This window comes from Kogia breviceps, chromosome 12, assembly GCF_026419965.1.
Source record: "Kogia breviceps isolate mKogBre1 chromosome 12, mKogBre1 haplotype 1, whole genome shotgun sequence".
Classification (NCBI taxonomy): Eukaryota; Metazoa; Chordata; class Mammalia; order Artiodactyla; family Physeteridae; genus Kogia; species Kogia breviceps.
The window spans coordinates 93,659,210-93,678,433 of NC_081321.1; the positions used below are offsets into that span (position 1 = coordinate 93,659,210).

A 19,224-nucleotide genomic window follows, 5' to 3' on the forward strand; every position below is an offset into this window, starting at 1 on the left:
GGTGCGGCGGCAGGATCGGCCACGTCACCGCCCCGCCAAGAGCGCGCTGGCGGAGCGGCGGCGCCCGGGCGGGAGCGCGGAGCTCGGGGGCGCGGGACCCAGAGGCCGGGGCCGGGGACGTGGCATCCGCCTCGCCCGCCAGAAAGTTTCCCAGGAGTTGACTGAGAGCGGGCCGGACCATGAACGTGTTTCGTATCCTGGGCGACCTGAGCCATCTCCTGGCCATGATCTTGCTCCTGGGGAAGATCTGGCGCTCCAAGTGCTGCACGGGTGAGGGGCGCTCCGGGCGGGAGGTGGGGCCCCGGGGGCGGAGGGCCAGCCCCACGCCCCTGCTGCAGGGCTTACGGGGAGCCTCCTGAATGTCTGTTGAGGGTGGGAACTTCGGCTTGGGGGTGCTTGAAACTGTTTTTGTGCAGCTCAGCTTCCAAAGAAAACTTAAAATTGTACCATATCACAGAAAAAGGACCCGCGGAATTTCCGGAGGGAGGATGGGCTTGCGCCCTCATTGACCCCCTCTCTCCCCTGCTTGGCGTTGCCACTGCTAGTTGGAAGAGGAGGGGGATAAGGAGGAGGTGACACCCCGTTTGCTGCCCAGGAACAGCAGCCCTTGGGGCCCATTGTTCTCTCTGCCCCCACCCAGGGTGGGGACGGGGACGCGGGGGAGAGGGAGGTGCACACACAGGAAGCGGCTCCAGACCCTCAAGGTCTTCTCTTTTCCTGCCCCCACCACTCTCCCCTCCCCCTCCCCAACTTCCCCCCTTCCCCCAAGTTGGGCCCTCTTTCCTCCCCAGCCTGTGCCTCAGGCGGCTATGATGTGGCAGGAGGGGCACCAGCCAGGCCCAGGTGGGCATGGAGCTGCCCGTGAGCAGAAGCCCAGAGAGGGCGGGAGGGGGTCCCCCTTTTGCCCAGCAGTCTGGCCGCCCTGCTAGGGGGTTGGAGACGTTTCAGGGCTGGACTGGTGGGGGCCAAACAGACCCAGTGTATTAAGAGGCTGCCCGAGCTGCCTGCAGCCATCTTTGTCCACTGGTGTCCTGGAGGCACCTGCCCTGTGCTTGGCACTGGGGTGAGGGGGATACAGAGAGGTGCCCAGGCTCCTTGTGGGCGCCGGGGAGGCAGAGTGGACCCCTGAAGGCTTCATGGAGGGAGCAGCTCTGTGCTGGGTCCTGGAGGACAGGCAGGGTGTCACCCAGGAAGGGTGTCTCGTGTCACAGAGGGCAGGGCATGTCCCAGGAATGGTGAGCAGCCCGATTTCGGGGTGGTCCAGGAGGGAGATGAGTCCAGGGGGGTGGGTGGTCATATGTGAAAGGGCCTGGTCTGTCAAGTAGGGATTTGGGACTGGAAGCCAAGGAAAGTTCGGGAGCAGGGGAGGGGGCTCGGAAGGGGACTCTGGGTGGAGAGGCTGAGAGAGGAAGCAGAGAGAGCATCGTGGAGGCTGCCAGCCCAGGGCGCTTGGTGGGGGTGAGAGGTGGGTGCTGGTGTGAGGTCATTGCGGAGAGAGTGATTCCAGACCTGGAGGCCATTCGGGTGTGGGGTCTCCAGGGAAATAGGCACTCACGGGCCCTCAGGTTCCCACTCGGGGCAAGTGGGCCAGGAGCTCTGAGAGGGGCTCCAGTGAGAGGAAGAATCTAGGCTGGACCTGTCCCTGCCACGGAGGGCCCTGGACGGGGTGAGCAGCCATGACCAGGAGGGGGCTCTGTTCCCTATCCCACTCCGCCAGGCATTGTACCAGGCACCTGGGATATAACCGGGTACCAGGCAGAGATCCTGGCCTGGTGGAGCTGAATCTATCAGTGGGAGACCGCCAACCAGCTACAGTGGTAGCAACCGAGTAAATGATACGGTTTGTCAGGGAAGCGAAGTGCTATGGGAAAAGGAAAGGGTGGGTGAGCGGTGGGGCCTGTGTGTGTGCGGAGAGGAGTCAGCACAGGCCTGGTTGAGAACGGAGTGGGTGAGGTTCCTGGATGCCGGCCCGTCAGCCCCGAGGAGCAGGGCCTGGTGTGACACCCCTGTGACCCAGCCCCGAAGGCAGGAGACCAGAGCTTCATTCTTGCTCTGCCAGGGACTCACTGTGTAACCTTGGGCCTCAGTTTTCCCATCTGTCAAATGGCAGGAGGTCTGTAGCTGGCCAGTGGGTCCTGGCTCTTGTTCTCCTCTATGTCCTGGGGTCTCCCTGCGCAGCTTGCTTTGGTGGAAATTATTCACTGCTTTCAAAACAGTGTGAAAAAAAACCATTGTGCTCAAGACCTCCAGGGCTCCCAAAGAGCTAAGGAAAATGTGAGTGAAGCCCAGGGGCCTGGCAGGCTGGGGAAGGAAAGAGGGGAGGGGTGGGGAAAGGCCGAGTGAGGGGGTAGCCAAGCAGCCCCGACTAGAGCCGCCTCCTGGACACTCCTGAATGGGGCTGAGGACCCCCCTGGCCAGACCTCAGTGAGGGCTCAGGGATATGGCGTAACGAAAGGCATAGCTCCAAGCTGGATCAGTATTGCCTCCTGGACTCCGACCCCTTCCCCCAGGGGGCGCCTTCACCCACAGCCAGACCCACTGCCAGACCCCCAGGGAGGCACTCGGGTTCTCATCGAATCCTATTTAGTCCTCACGTCAGTCCTGCCCCATTTTACAGGTGAGGAGTATGAGGCTCAGGGTTGCCATACTGGGAGCAAAGCTGGCAAGTGGACCCAGCCCTCTCCAGAATATTAGGGGCTTCAGCAGTGTTCATCCTCAGTCGTTAGAATTGTCCCCTCTCCCCAAAATGTCCCTCACCAGAGGAATAATTAGAAAAGGCACAGATCAGGCATACAAAGGAATCAAACCCTGAATCTGGTAATGTCACTTCTTGGTGTCAAACTCCCCAGTAGATCCATCATAGAATAAAATCCAGGGGTGAGGGGACAAAGGTGAGAGAGGCTCAAGGATGGCTCTTGGTTTTCTACCTTGAGCACAAAGGGGATGATGGTGGCAGCAGAAGGACAGAAGACAGGAGAAGGAGGGGTTCAAGGGGAGACGGTAGATTCAGTCAGAGAGGAATATATAGGTCAGAGATCCAAGGAGAGTCTGGAGCCAGAGGGTCCCTTGTGTGGGGGATGGGATGGCAAAGGGACAGAGGGAGAAGAGAGGTAGCCCTCTGAGGATTATGTGTTGAGGAGGACAGGAGTGGCCAGAGGAGGTGAGAAGCCGGCAGCGTGGACAGTCACAGAAACCTGGAGAAAGGTGTGGTTGGGATAGACGGAGTGCTCAGCTGGCTCTGGAGGAGTTGGGTGGGTGAGATAGAGTTGACGTTTGGATGCAGAAACGTGGGCATCAGGGACCATGGGAGTGCTTTGGTGAAGTATCCAGACTGCTGTGGGCCTAATGGGGCAAGAGACATGGGAGGCAGGGCAGCTGCTTGCTTTTACCCAGGAACCACCTCCACGATGTATCAAAAGTGGGCAAAAGTTGACTAAGGAGCATGATGGCTAAATGTAGACTCGATTACTGGATTAGATCCTGGAACAGAAAAAGGGCATCAGTGGGAAAATGTGACAAGTCTGGAGTTCAGTCAATAGTGCTATACCAATGTCAGTTTCTTAGTTTTGGCAAATGTTCCGTGATTATGCACGGTGTTACCATTAGGGGAAGCTGGGTGAAGGGTAGGACTGTACTGTCTTTACAACTCTTCTGTAAATCTAAAATTGTTTCAAAATAAAAAGTTTAAAGAGACCAAAGCAGATGAGGAAATAGCATGGAAAGCACGACCCCAGTTTTGTCAACTTGATGCGTCCATATGTGTCATACGTGCACATATGTGTCGTGTGTATGTGTGCACCAACAGAGATCTGGAAGATCGCACGCTCAGACTTTGGGATTCAGGTGGTTGTTACTTTTAAATGTACATCTCTATGTATTATCTGGTTTTTGTTTTACAATGAGTAAAAATAGTCATAACCTTTATAACTAGAAGAAAAGCTTTTTTAATCTTTAAAATTTGGAAAAATAAAATAGAATGCTCCCCTGGCCCTGTGCCTTCCTCCACCTGCTGTGGTCTCCCTGGTGAATCAGCACCTTGTAGAGTCGGTGAGTTGTTCTCCAAAAGATGGAGCTCTGGGGATTGTCAGTGGAACCCTGGGGGTAGAGCAAAGAGGAGCCTTGACACTGTCCCCTGCAAGCCTGACTCCCCCCACCCCCACGCCCTCCCCAGAGCAGGAACCAAGGCAGGCACGCACGGGGGCCCTGGGAACTTGGTGTTCATGTCTCGATTTGGAGACTGGGTGACAGATTACAGCCTAATGAGAGTAATGGACTCAAGTGACCCAATGGGAAGGGGTGTTTCCTGATCCTCTGAGGGTGACAGTGTCCTGGACAGGGTGTCATTATGAAGTGGACACTGGAGGACTTTCCAGCTCAGGCTCTGGGCTTCTCGAGCGTGTGTGAGCCTGGCCGTCTGTGTTCTTATTGTCTCCTGTCCCCATCCGGCTACAGGCATCTCTGGGAAGAGCCAGATCCTTTTCGCCCTCGTCTTCACCACCAGGTACCTGGACCTGTTCACCAACTTCATCTCCATCTACAACACGGTAATGAAGGTAAGGGGGATGGGCAGCCATGGTGGGGGGCTGCCAAGCACCCCCCAGACGGTGAGACAGTATACTTGGGGACTCGGGCTGTGGAGCCAGGCAGACCTGGATTTGAATCCTGGCTTTGCTGTTAGCAGCTGTGGGACCTGGGCTTGGGCAAGTCTTCTGGCCTCTGTGCACCTTGGTTTCCTCCTCTACAAAATGAAGAATAGGTGTACTTACCTCAGAGGATTTTGTTGTGAAAGTTAAACGAGGTAATAAATGTAAATACACAAGAGCTGTCATATGTTAAAAACTCAATAAAGGTTAGCTGTTATAATGGTTAAAAAATAAGCAAAAAATCAAACACGGTACCCTGAGCTTTCAGAGAACTTATTCGTCCATTTATCTGACAATTATTTATTGAGCACCCACTGTGAGCTAGGTACCTGAAGGAGATATATGAGGCACCTATACTCACGGAACCTACATTCTAACCAGGGAGACAGATAATAAAACAAATAAGAAAAACTGGTTAGGGATAAGGCTATGCAAATAAGTAAAATAGGACGATGTTTCCTTCAATTATAATGAAAGAAGTTTTAAAAACAGGGTTACATGATAGAGAACGACTAGGGAGCTATTTAGGGAGTGTCATCAGGAAGGGCCTCTCTGAAGAGGTGACATGTAAGCTGAGATCTGAGTGACACAGGGAATGAAGCCCAGAGGAGGAGCATTCTAAGCAGATGGAATAGCTGATGCAAAGACCCCCAAGACAGGAACAAGCTTGGTGTATTCAAAGGACAGACAGTCGGGCTTCCCTGGTGGCGCAGCGGTTGAGAGTCTGCCTGCCGATGCAGGGGAAAGGGGTTCGTGCCCCGGTCCGGGAGGATCCCACATGCCGCGGAGCGGCTAGGCCTGTGGGCCATGGCCGCTGAGCCTGCTCGTCTGGAACCTGTGCTCCGCAACGGAAGAGGCCACAACAGTGAGACGCCCGCGTACCACAAAAAAAAAAAAAAAAAAAAAAAGACAGACAGACAGAAGGCAGGCACGGTGGGAGCTCAGCAGGCGAGGGCTACCTGCTGGTGGTAGGGGTGCCGATAGAGGGCTGGGTGAGGGCAGATGATCCAGGTGAACAGTTTGGATTCATTTTTGCCATGGGAGGGAAGCTGTTGCTTTGAAGCTTGGTCCTGTTTTATAGACGGAGAAACTGAGCATCTCTCAGCCCTGGGCCATAGCTTTGAGGTTTGGTTGGGATGAGACATTTTCTGAGATTTTAACCAAGCATCCAACACAGTTTAGTGGAAGGAGCCCAGGTTTCAGCGTCAGTAAAGTGGGATGTAGCGATTTGGATGCTGGTAACAGAGACTTGAGTTATTTTGATAAGGTAAGGATTTATTTTTATCTCATTCATAACACAAAATCTGGAAGTGCGTAGTCTAGGGCTGGGATGGCATCTCCTTTTAACTTTCTGCTCTGCCAGCTTTAGTGTAACCAGCACTTGAGCTTGTTACCTGTGCAGTTGCTCAGAAGGGCCCCATGCTTGGTTTAATGCTTTGCTGTTGCCATTTTGAAATACTTATTTTTTAACAAGAAGCCCTGCAAATGATATAGCTAGTCCTGAATGTGATATCTATCCTCAGGTTTGCCTCAGGGTCACAAAATAGGTGCTAGAGCTCCTACCATCACATCACGTTCAGGACGGGAAGGAGGAGGAAGGGGAGAAAGAGCAATAGGGTGCCTGTCAGCCGGGTAAGCCCTTTTTAAAGAGCTTTCCAGTGACTTCCATCTACATGTCACTGACCATCCTTATCTGCAAAGGAAGCTGGGAAATTAGTTTTTAGATGGCACATTGTCTAATAGGAGTCCTGTTTTTAAGGAAAAAAAGCTACATGGGCGGAATCCTACCTATCTTGCAGGGCTATTGTGAAGATGACATGAGATAATCTGTGTAATGTACCTAGCACCCAGAAGATATTTAACCGAAAGTGAGTTTTCTTTCTCTGTATCAGGGATGTCCCTTTGGGATTCTGGGCATATTGTTCCTGGGATTGGTGGAATGGAGGATGCTGTTACTTGTGCGGTGTTGAACTCAGTGTGAACTTCAGTCTGAGGTCCTGAAATCACTGTCTCCTTAAATCCAGCAAAGAAGTAGCAAACACAACCTGCTTAGTTTATTTCTCTGCCCAAGGGTCTGACTTGGGCAGTCCTGGCAGGGATTGTAAACCCAGCCCGTGCCATGGCTGAATGAGGTCTCAGATCCTCAAAGAGGCCAGTTTCCAAATTTGTGAAATGAAGAAGTGATCTCCATTTCTTTGATTCATTCACTCATTCCAGCATTTGTTTTGTGCTGGGCCCTGAGTTAGATTCAGAGGTGGACAGGGCATGGACCCGCTTATGGAATCTCCTCTCCTAGGGGAGACAGACTGGTGCACAGACATTTACAGAACATGTGCTCACAAGCAGCAATGAGTATTTTTACATGGGGATATGGTGACACAGAGCATGTGTGCCTCGTTCTGGTGAGAAAAGACTTTGAAGAAATAACCTGAGTTTTGAAGTGCAAACATTAGTTTTCTGTCCTGGAGCAGCAGAGCAGTATCACATACAAACTTGCTAGAAACGCAAAATTCTCAGGCTCGCTCAAACCTACTAAGTCAGAAACTCTGGGGGCAGGGGAAGGGGCAGCCATCTATATGATTTTGACGCACATTCAAGTTTGAGAGCCTCTGGCCTACCTTAGAGGCCAGGTCATAAAACCATTATATGCTAGAGGACAGCTACTGTAGTTAGAAAAAGAGCAATTTTTTTTTTTTTTTTTTGTGGTATGCGGGCCTCTCATGTTGTGGCCTCTCCAGTTGCGGGGCACAGGCTCTGGACACGCAGGCTCAGCGGCCATGGCTCACGGGCCCAGCCGCTCCGCGGCACGTGGGATCTTCCCGGGTCGGGGCACGAACCCATTTCCCCCGCATCGGCAGGCGGACTCTCAACCACTGCGCCACCAGGGAAGCCCAAAAGAGCACTTTTCTGAAGGATTGATGGGTCAACTGATTCAAGTCTTTGTGGAAGAATGCTCTCAAGTCACTGATGCAGATCCGGGAAGTTGAGGCTTTAAAAGAGCCCTGGGGGCTTCGCTGGTGGCGCAGTGGTTAAGAATCCGCTTGCCAATGCAGGGGACACGGGTTCGAGCCCTGGTCCAGGAAGATCCCACATGCCGCGGGGCAACTAAGCCCGTGCGCCACAACTACTGAGCCTGCGTTCTAGAGCCCTCGAGCCACAACTCCTGAAGCCCGCACACCTAGAGCCTGTTCTCCGCAACAAGAGAAGCCACCACAACAAGAGGCCCGCGCACCACAACGAGGAGTAGCCCCCACTCGCCACAACTAGAGAAAGCCTGTGCACAGCAACGAAGACCCAATGCAGCCAAAAATAAATTTAAAAAATAATAAAAGAGCCATGGAATGCCGCTAAGCCCCCCGACAAAGACCAGTTCTGGTTTTTTTTGCCTAACATTCCACAGTGAGAGGACGCCTGGGTACCTTTGAGTCTTCATGGTAGCACTATCAGTCCCAGTTAGAAGCATGGAGTTACTTAACAAAAAGGTCATTAGCTTCAGATTCTAGGTTCATTGGCCCAAGAGAAATGTGCAAGCACACTTCACCTTTTCCACCTTAAGGCAGAACACTAGCCCTTGGGTTTGGTAGGTCCCAACTCAGGGTGGCTTTGAAGCCCAGCAAATAGGTTGGGAAATGACTATCGATTCCCATGTGTCTCTCTCCCTTTTTAGGTGGTTTTTCTCCTCTGTGCCTATGTCACAGTGTACATGATCTATGGGAAATTCCGGAAAACATTTGACAGTGAGAATGACACATTCCGCCTGGAGTTTCTTCTGGTCCCAGTCATTGGCCTCTCCTTCCTTGAAAACTACAGTTTCACTCCTCTGGAGGTAAGGGAAGGGACACAGGGTACTAATTCCCAAAGGTAAACACACTCCCTAAAGTCCTTACCTCTGGACCCTTGGTAAAGTCTGGGCTACCTTTCTGCCACAACCATGGCCATTACTCTGGTATTGTTGTTATAAGTTTAGAAATTGCCAATAAGCTATTGACAGTACTCCTCTTGAAAATGGGCACATCTAAATAGTCATGTTCATAAACAAGGCAGGCATCACAGCACCACTTAAGACTAAGACCCTCTGTCCAACTGGTGATTAGTGGATATTAGAGCACAGTCCAGACCCAGATTTCAGCTCAGGTCTGGCCTCTGACCCAAGAATCTTTGGGGCAACAAGCATCTCAGGAGATTCTGATGCTGGTGTTCATTGAGTCCATTTTGAGAAACCACAGCCTCAATTAAAGCAAGTTTGTATGATAGAATTCTGCAACAATTAAAAATTATGTTCTATAGCAACATTCATGCTTGTGAAAAAAGCAGTACGCTTGAATCTCTTAAAAATATTTTTTATGTACAGAGAAAGGGGTGGAATGATAATACACTGATGAGAATATTTAGAAATTTCAAGAACATGATTCTCGGAGTTCCCTGGTAGACTAATGGTTAGGATTCTGGCTTTCTGCCATGGCCCGGGTTCAATCCCTGGTTGGGGAACTAAGGTTCTGCAAGCCACGCCGAGCGGCAAGTAAATAAGACCTGAATAAATGGTGAACTAGTTCATCTTAAAAAAAATTCTTTTGCTTCACTGTATTCTCTCCAATAAACATCATTTTAGTAACTAAATTCGAAAGATGGCCCCTTCTTGACCAGCCTCCTCTGGCTACTTCTCTTTGGCTCAGATCCTCTGGACTTTCTCTATCTACCTGGAATCAGTGGCCATCCTGCCCCAGCTCTTCATGATCAGCAAGACTGGAGAGGCTGAGACCATTACTACTCATTACCTGTTCTTTCTTGGGCTATACCGGGCCCTCTACTTGGCTAACTGGATCAGGCGGTACCAGACTGAGAATTTCTATGACCAAATTGCAGTGGTGTCTGGAGTAGTACAAACCATCTTCTACTGTGACTTCTTCTACTTGTATGTGACCAAAGGTAGGTGCTGCGAGAACAGCGTTGCTGGTACTGTCTCAGTTACCAATCCATTCAGTGGATATGGAAGTGAACAGAGGCAAGTCTGTGTGCCCCCCATGGTGCTTATATTCTAACATGGGAAGACAAATGTCTTCAGGAAACTCTGTGCCATGAAAAAATAATACAGACCAGTAGGATATTTTAGGTACTACGCAGTATACAGGGAAGACAGCTATGAAATAACATTTGACAAAATACTTGGGCTAGGAAAATATAGGACAAATACATTCCAGAGAACAGCCTACGTGTAAGCCCCAAGGCAGGAACCAGCTTGGTATGATAAAGGACAAAAAGGCTAGTACAGTCAACTGTAAACCTAGATATGGCAGGTCAACCACGATCAATCACCTAGGGCCTCAGTTAAGTCGGGGTAAGGCATTCACATTGCATTCTAACCACAAACGGCGGCGACTGGGGTCATCTGAAAACCAATCCGCCAGCTGCTGTGTAGAGTAAAAAGCAGCCAAAGCGGGGAGATGTTATGGAGCAGTTGGAATTGTCCAGGACGTGGTCATCAGTGGAAAGACACAGGGGCATTTCTCGAGAGTGGAGTTGATAGGAACTGTCAATGCACCGGGTGTGAGATGTGAAATAAAGAAATTGAGGACAACTGCTAGATTCATGGCCTGCCAACAGGGGGGTGAATGGCATCAGTGTCCAAGACGGGGTCAGTGAACGTGTAGTTAACCTGCAGAGATGTTTCCCCTCGGCTTTACCATCTGAATACATACTGTGAACTAGGCATTAGATACTAAGATTATGCACAAAGTTATAAAGGAGTCCTTTCACGATAGATTCTAATTTCAGTCATTTTCTTCTAGTCCTTAAAGGAAAGAAGTTAAGTCTTCCAATGCCAATTTGAAGGTCCTCAGAGATGTTCTACACCTTAACATGGACACGAAGCAAACTATGTCAAGTGTTCTCCTGGGTGACTTTTACGTGACTGAGACCAAATGTTAAAACTGAAGTCAGAAAAATGTTTAGTGTGGAATTCAGCAAAGCGCTGATCATTCTATCTAGAAGACCATCTCATCAGTATCCCCCTTATAGAGGTAATTAAAACTTGGGCCAATTACATAAGTATGGTACCCTCACAATGTCAACTGGACCATCATAAAAACCTTACGTGTTTAACTCATGAATGGATCAAGTCAACTATTGCTCTCTAAGGCCCTAGTGTGAGACTCATGCTAAGGAACAGCCAATCCCAATCTGGAAATGTACCCTGCTGTGTATAAGGCAAAAGCCCCAAATGAAGATCACAGACACTCCTAAGTATCAGGAGTGTACTGTTGTGATTAATTTTCACCTTCCAGGTAGGAGACCATCAAGTTTAGGGAGTCAAGATACACAGGTGATATGACAGGTGGGAAATATGAGGAAACAAATACCCCAGGCTTTACCTACTAGGTACTGTCTTGTTGCTTCGTGACTCAAATTTGTGCACTAAGAACAATTAATCCCGCCACCCCTTTCACATTTTTAGGTGCTAACTAAGGTGTTAGTCAACCAACATGGTCTTGAAGCAAATAAAAACTCTTAAAGAGACTGTCACTGGCCTGTAGTCAGAATTTTTTAAGCAATAAAAATCTCACACCTTATTGTCAAGTGTTTTATTTATACCTACAAAAGAAACAAGATGGTATCAAAAGGACAATTTACAAGCTAAGAATAGTAACATAAGCTCTTGAGCTCTTAGCATCCTGTGCCTGAACATCATACATCTACAAATCTTTCAAGTCTTAACGCAACAGGAATGTGTTCAGAAACCAGCAAGGACATAAATAGAGAGAGCACTGATCCCAAGCAAAAGCCACCAACCTTTTAGATGAGAGAAGTCCACACAATGAATTGTTAGGGAGGGGACTGGGGAGAAGCAGCCCCACAGCTTAATATGGAAATCCTTTCCCTAAATGAGTTTCAATCATGACTACAATCATTAGCTTCAAATGAGGATTCTTCTGCTCGCGTTCTGAAGCCAAGACAGAACCTGAGGTACGAGTGGCAGAAGACTTGGCTCGGAGCTACACAGGGAAAACGACTGGATTCCAGCTGTGCTCAGGCCACAATAGCTTTTGAGTTTGGGATATGCTGTTACTTTGACTTTATGATTACAACATCCCTGGTGGAAAAAGGAAAGCAAGCAGCAGACCAAATACTGCTTGCTTGCCCAGAGACCTTTCCCGCAAAGGGATGCTTTCAAGACTTGCAAGAGAGTAGGGTAGGACACCCACTGTGGTGGCACCTTTGTGTTAAAAAAAAAAAAAAAAAAAAAAAAAAAAATCAAATCAGAATTTTGGTGTAGAAAAAAATGCCTACAATGGACTAATCAGTGCTTAGACGAACTTTTTTTTGGGGGGGGACACTTTGGTTTAAAAGCACAGAGCGGTGTTGCCATGTTTTTCCTGTGCCTACCATCCTCCCTCAGCCTCAACTTCTATGAGGAGGAGAAAAAGAAGTTAAGAAAGAAGAAAGTGGGGGGTGTGGGTGGGGGGAGATGTCCCAGTTCTCACACGCATACATTTCAGCTTATGCTGACAACCTACCTGTATGCCGCACATTCAACCACACTTTCAGTACCCCTCAGAAACAATCCCTTCTCTCTCCCTGAAGAATTTCAAGAGGAAAACAAAAACCAAAACCTCAAGTATTTAGATATTTTGATCTTACAAACCAGCAAGCACTCTCAGGGCTAAGCCAAAGAATGCAGCAGAGGCTCCCCCCTTTAACTACACTGTGAATGAACAATATCGGTAACAGTATTAAAAAATTAAGTCCCACACTAGATACGAAGATATTTCTGAGGCTGTCTGATCTCCCTGTCCTGTTACAGTGAACACACGAGCAGAAAATTCTTTCCAGGCCCATCTGCTATATGAAGTCTCAGTAAAACGGTTGGTATTGCTACAAAGGGGACAATCTCACCTACCTTTCAGGTGGAGGAAAAGTAAAAGGACTTGGACTTTAGTCCTCTGTAACTTTTCTTAAGCACTACCTACCTGTAAAAAGCTGAGTGCAAAAGGATGCTGAAGAAACTTTGCACCCCAAAGCTGTTACAAAGCACTGCAGAGAACGGGAGTATGAAGAGAGTAAGAGTTTTTAATAAACCCTCAAGACCCTTCAAGATAACTTGGCCAAAGGGGCCGAGTAGCTGGCAAAGGGTTGCTTTTACTCTAGCTCTGCAAATACTGAGTTTAAAGAGAAAAGCTGCCCACGGAGTGCACACTGTTTATAATTAGACGCGGTTCTCACTCCGCAGGTGAACGCGTACTGAGCTGGTTCATAAATTTCCAGTGAGCATTTACGTTCATTCTGCTCACAGCAGCTGTCTGGTTGGAAAATGAATTTCACAGATGGTCCCTGGTAATATGGGGAAGAAAAATAGGCAGCTTCCACCCAGATGCTGAGATGCTACATTTAACCATTACAATAAACATTTGGGGTTTTTAATTTAAAGGATACACTTAAAAAAGACTCGGCAATTTAATTTCTAACCTGACAACTAAAATGGTTATTTTTCAGTAATTGGGAAGGGGGAAGGCAGAGTGTAAGGGAGACAAAGCCAATTAGGAATTTTTAAAAGAACTCAAATGCACTTAACAAGCTATCAGCCAAAATGACAATGGCAAAGCACTGTCTTAAAAACTCATCAGGCCTGAGGAACCCTGTTCCAGCTTGAAAAAACATTAAAAAGCATTACAGGAAATGTGCAGAACTCCCTCTTGGTTTTCTATTCCAGTAAGGAGAGCAATTTAAAGCAGATGCCGTCTTCTTCTGCAGAATTCAACCCTCTAACCGCCCCCCCCCACCGCAACTCAGGACAACAAAAAACGGGCTCCCACAAAAGGGCCTAACACCTTACTTTTTCTTTTAAAGATGAAAAATAGCTCAAACATCCTCAACATGCAAGAAGTTGCGGGGAAAAAAATCTCTTCCAGTCGGCTATACATATATATATACTTTTACAAAATCTCTTATTACAGACTGGATCATTTTGGCAGGCAGAAAAAACCTGGCAGTGAATTCTAACTAATCTGCATGAAAGACAAATCACAATGGTTGGGAAAAAAAATTTAAAAAGAAAGAAAAAGGGAAGAAGAAAAAAAGGAAAAGATAGCGTTCCTTTAAATGTAGTTAAGTCTGCACAAGTCACTACCACCTGAGTGGCTTCATTTACGTGAAGGAGGAGGGGGAGGAGGAGGGGGTGGGTACTGGTAGGCAGTCTGCCCCATGTAACCTATCATATTGGTAGCTCCCGGAGGCTGTGCGAACTGTTGTGACATCAGTGGCTGTGGCTGCTGCCCAGACCGGCCCATCCCACTAAACTGCTGGCTAGAGCTCTGTGAACTTCTCCCAGTTGAGGTGGTGCTACTGGCCCCATAAGTGCCAGCACCATATTCTTGGGCTGTGTAACCACTGGTGCCATAAGCAGCTGCCCCATAGGTGCCTTGACCATAGGTGTATTGGCCTGCTTGTGCTCCAAAGGCAGAATTTGGACTTCCATAGCCACTACCGTTAGCATAACCGGCTCTATCGGTTTCACCACGATCCCGATAGCTCGCAGAGTCTCTCCGGCCACCATCTTTGACCCCTCGAAGCCTCCGGTCACACTCATCCTGATACATCAGATTGGGATTGTTGGCTGAAGAAGTGGTCCGGTACCGAGAACGACCTCCTGATGAGGACACAAGGAATTTTCAATGCTACATATGTGATCCAAACATAACCACATGTAAAAATGCTTCTCAGTACAAAAGTATTCAATATTCTTTCTTGATCTTTTTTTTTTTTTTTTTTGTGGTACACGGGCCTCTCACTGTTGTGGCCTCTCCCTTTGAGGAGCGCAGGCTCCGGATGCACAGGCTCAGCGGCCATGGATCACGGGCCCAGCCGCTCTGCGGTATATGGGATCTTCCCGGACCGGGGCACGAACCCGTGTCCCCTGCATCGGCAGGCGGATTCTCAACCACTGCGCCACCAGGGAAGTCCTCTTTCTTGATCTTTAATTAAGTGCTAGGCCAGCTTCCAAATCAGCACTTTATACTCAAAAGAACGGTAAACATTATTAAAGGATATTCAACTTCTCACCTTTTAGGCCCTTTCTTTATTTGAGGATTACCAAGAAACACACTCTTAAAAATGTAAGAAAAATGGTAAGGACGGTTTAAAAAACAAAAAAAGGCATGCAGCTAAGTTCATACGACCACGAAGGGATCCTCTACTAGTGCACACTGGTTCTCAAATGCTGCTGTGCAGACCTAACTGCATCAGAATCATCTCACAAGTTTTAGGGAAAAAGTTCAGGTTTCTAGTTCAATTCCAAATGCACTTAAAAAAAAACAACAACTGCATTTTAAAAACCTTGAAGGGAATTCTGATGTAAAGCTTCAACATACAGTAAGTGGGGGGAAAACATCCTATCAAACCTATCAAACTTATAGGCAGGAAACCCAGATCCTACTATATTTTGCAACTGTCCAATTCAGATCCAGTTAACTATGCCTGTCTCTACTACCATGAAATGGTATAAAATTACTGATTTCTCCGTATGGAAAACCAAAAACCTAACATACTACTAAGGCTATGACAGGCTCCCAAACTTCATATTGTCTTACTGAGAAGAGATTATGAAAAATTATTAAGCAACATACATTAACCTTCACTGGCTTAAAAAAACAAGGCATAATGAACACACAAAAAAGATACCTTGGCAGTACCTGGAAAACTCCAGGACTTACCCTTACCCCCTCCTCCGCCGCCTCCTCTGTGGTCCACCAGCTGCATCAGTTTTGGATTGATAGCCTGATTAGCCTCTTCCAGCACTTTGATCAACTCTCTGGCCTGCTTTAGGTTCCCTGGGGTGAAGAAGGTATAGGCGGTGCCCTTGTTGGTGCTACGGGCTGTTCGGCCAATACGGTGCACATAATCCTCTGAGCTGTTTGGATAGTCATAGTTGATCACAAACTTGACATCTTCCACATCTTCAAAGCCAACGATGAGTCAGTGTGTAGGTTGATGTGGCAGGGAAAGAGAAGGTAAAGGACATGCCAACAACAGGTGGGAAGCACGAATGCAGATGACAGCAAGAGGAGAGAAGATTAAGTTAGTAACCACTCTGAACAGGAACAAAAAAAGACTCATCCCAACAGAGTAAAAGAGGATTAATGATGCTTGGGACATGCAGAGGAAGCAGCATCTTTATCAGCTGTAAAATCCTAAGGAAATCCCATTCAACCATCCAAACTCCTGCCTCTTCTGTATCTTAACCAATATACTGACAGGAGTTGTACCAAATTCCAGTTCCATCCTTTTCAAAACTGGAATGTAGAAGGTGGTACCATCATTAAGCTACAAGGCCAAATCACTTCTACTCTGTTGGGAGAAGCCTGGCAAAATCTACCAGTAATATAACAAACTTACCTTTAAACCAGTCACAGAGCAAAATGAAAAGAAAACAAAAACAAAAACAAAAACAAAAACTTCATATACTTTATTACTACATTTTCATGGAGACTTAAGATATTTAGATTAAAAATTTTTTGCTTATATTAAAAAATAGAACAACAAAACTGATCAGAGCCAAAGTTAAATACACACTTATTTTCCTTTGCAGAAATATCCAAATTACCTTTCCTCTTTCAATTACCACAAGAGCACATTACACTAAAATTACACTGTACTACCAAGCCCAGCTCTGCCAAATGAGGTTTTTTTCTCAACTCAAGGTTACTTCAACTCAGTCCTTGCTTCAATTATCAAAGATTGTCTATGTAACCTGGAAAATTAAACAGCCAAAGAGTGTGGGAAAAACCATGAAACCTTGAGACACAAGTTTAATGTTCTGTCCACTGCTGGGAATTGGATTGAATAACCTCCTAAAGCTTAAAGTATGTAAATGTTAGTGTAATGCTTTCAGCTAAATGTCTACTTTAACCTACTTAAACAAACAAATTTAAGAATATAACAAAGAATCCTAATGTTTTGTGGAAAAAATCTGCATTTTACAAAGAATATTCAGAAAATATCCTAGATAAAACACAGATTTTTGTGATATAAATAATTAAAAAACATTCTCTGTTTGTTACCAGACCGATGCACACTCCCTCCTCCTTTGGGAAACCGCTGCAGCCGATCCCGTCTCTTTGCCTTTTATTTTTGGCGGCCTCCTTTCGAAAACTCCGCCTTCTGACACGGGACCACTGGAGCGCGGGGAGCATGCATCAAGGGTCCGTGGCAGTGAGAAGTCCCCACACACGCTCGCTCTGTGAACTGGCTTAGATGCTTCTCTGTAGCCCCATTTGGTTGCCAAGCGCCGGAGAACCTGGGTTCGGGTAAAAATTTCAGGTCCTCCAACGCCTCCCCCAAGGATAATTGGGGTGATTGTAGAAAAAAATAATTAATAAAAAAAATGTAAGTTACATCCAAAGGGTCAGACTGCATCTATTGCCCAGACTGGATTAATTTCAGGGGGAAAGGGGAGATGATTTAAAAAAAAAAAAAAATTCAGCTGTTGTTAAAGGGCCTGTGAAGAAAGGGGCATTATGTCTGTTTCTTATTACAATAAAGGCTCCTCAGTCTTTACTGACCCCTAAAGTCCTGAAATCACACCAGAAAGACGAGAAGGCACTTATCACAGGGGGCAGCGTGAGTCTCCGGCTAGGGTCCTTGATGTAACAAAGGGAAAACAAAAATTTACAGGGCCAGGAGGGATGTGAGACAGGGGGAATGGGGAATTATGCTCCATGACCGCATCTTCAGGGCTAGGATAATGCTCCTTACTCACTCCCACTGTGTATGACCACAGGCAGCAGAGCAGGTTGAATTATTGCACTGGATGCACAGATGTGTGCTTTCCTAGCAGAAAGCACTGAGGACTGGAGTCAACAGTTCAGCTATCAACACTTGGGAATACTTCTGGAAGGGTTCAATACTGGGCAGACATGGTGCAAGTTCTTCATACTAGAAAGATGTCTTGTGTGTGCACAGATATAGCTGGCTGAGGGCACATAAGAGCAAGCGCAGAATCTGTTTCTCTCCAGTCTAGTCTAGCCTGCCCTGATGTTATTTGTGCACTGTCACAATATTACCTTGGTGTCTTTAGTGAAGATGCTGTTGCAGGCTAAGAAATCAAAAAGTTAATGTTTTGGCCAGCTGCCCAGGGTAAGAACTTTTTGTCTGACGAGCCCTATGACATGGCCTGAATCTCCAATCACTAATTGGGAGGGGCTGAGACTAGCCAATAGGCTCATCTAGAGCTGCTTCGGGCCAATGTAGATTTGCCTCGGCCATGTACTGAGTGATCTGCAGCTGCTATCAAAGCTTCTGTTAAAAAACAAAACAAAATCAATTCAATACTTTTAGTTTAACAATGTGTAGTTTAAACAAAAAAAGGAAAAATAAAAAATATCCCACTGGAAAGGGAATAAATAGTGGTTTCCGGAGGATGACTATTATAAAATTATGGGAATCGAAGAACTTACCTGAAGGGAACATTTAAGAGGCCATCGCTCGACAGGAAGTGAAAAAAGGCCTGGTGACTCAGCTGAAAATTGCACCCCTGTCTTATGAGGTAGAAGCCTTCACTTTCCAGGATCTTGTAGGACCTTGGTCAGCATTCTGCCATTTTGGTGGGTTTTCCCCTTCCTTTTGATTTTTACAAGGCAGCAAACAAAGGGGCCCAAAACAAGCACTGATGCTGAGTAACAAGAAACAGACTCAGATACCTTCCCTCTCCCCTCTCTTGGATGAGTGGGGGTGGGACGAAGAGTCGAAGTTATTCTAACAGCAGCCAATTGAGTTGGTTTAGAAATGCAGGGGGACATGGAACAAATATTTTAAATTGTCTAGGCAAGATGCACAAAGAAGCTACCAGCACATAGCAAGCCTGTTTAAAAACCACCATCACTGAAAGCTTTTATGTAAACTGCTTTCAGGCCTCAGCCTCTTCTCCCAACAGGTCCAAGTTCTAACCGCACAGATCCAGACATGACCTCAGAGGGCAGAGACAATTTTTCAGTCATGCTGCAAGTCACCACCTCTGAAGGAGGGAATGATGAGTGCAATGTTTAAAAAGCCTTCATTACTTTTGTATTCCAGTCTGAATACTTGCTCTCTTTATGCTGAATATTAGGGAATATGGTGCTTCTCGCCTTCCTGGGCAAGAAATTAGTATCTGTCAATAATTTTAAAATATATTTGTGACAGAAATACTCTATCATTTTTTAAAATATAAGTTTTGAGTTACACCTGTTTTGCTCAGAATAATGGGCTAAAGTACCACAAAATATCTCTGTATACCTTAAATCGTAATGGGTTGAAAACTCCGGAACATCAGCTTCAAATTAAGTTCTTAAATTGGAAGACAGTGCATCGATGATACGAGTATGGGTGGGAGGAGGGGATAACTGAGTGCTCATAATAGTTCTACTTCAGTAAATTAAATTGGGCAACGCAGATTGTTGAAAGGTATCATATCTATAGATTTACTAAATCCCAAGAATATATTAGCATTTATGGAATTGGACATCCGCAGATTGATTGGTAGAGGGGAAATAAATAACTGAAGAAACTAGCTTCCAATAGCTAGGTTCAACTGGGCTCATTTTATTCACCCAGA

The 19,224-nt window shown here is 46.9% G+C and overlaps 2 protein-coding genes across 3 annotated transcripts in view; one reads left to right on the top strand and one right to left on the bottom strand.

Moving 5' to 3' along the window:
* KDELR3 (KDEL endoplasmic reticulum protein retention receptor 3) lies at window positions 1-11,209 on the top strand. The gene is made up of 5 exons (XM_059081874.2): window positions 1-270; window positions 4,453-4,553; window positions 8,311-8,469; window positions 9,317-9,569; window positions 10,430-11,209. The coding sequence occupies exons 1-5, from the start codon at window positions 180-182 to the stop codon at window positions 10,468-10,470; spliced, it is 645 nt and encodes a 214-aa protein (XP_058937857.1). The 5' UTR covers window positions 1-179; the 3' UTR covers window positions 10,471-11,209.
* DDX17 (DEAD-box helicase 17) overlaps window positions 11,207-19,224 on the bottom strand; it is a 19,184-nt gene continuing 11,166 nt past the window's right edge. Inside the window, exons 12-13 of one of the 2 annotated variants that reach the window (XM_059081856.2) lie at window positions 15,353-15,589; window positions 11,207-14,283 (exon numbers count right to left, since the gene is read on the bottom strand). In XM_059081856.2, the coding sequence (XP_058937839.1) occupies window positions 13,778-14,283; window positions 15,353-15,589 (743 nt within the window). In that variant the 3' untranslated portion in view covers window positions 11,207-13,777. Of the gene's footprint in view, window positions 14,284-15,346; window positions 15,590-19,224 lie in introns of both variants that reach the window. The other variant, XM_059081855.2, reaches the window with a different exon arrangement.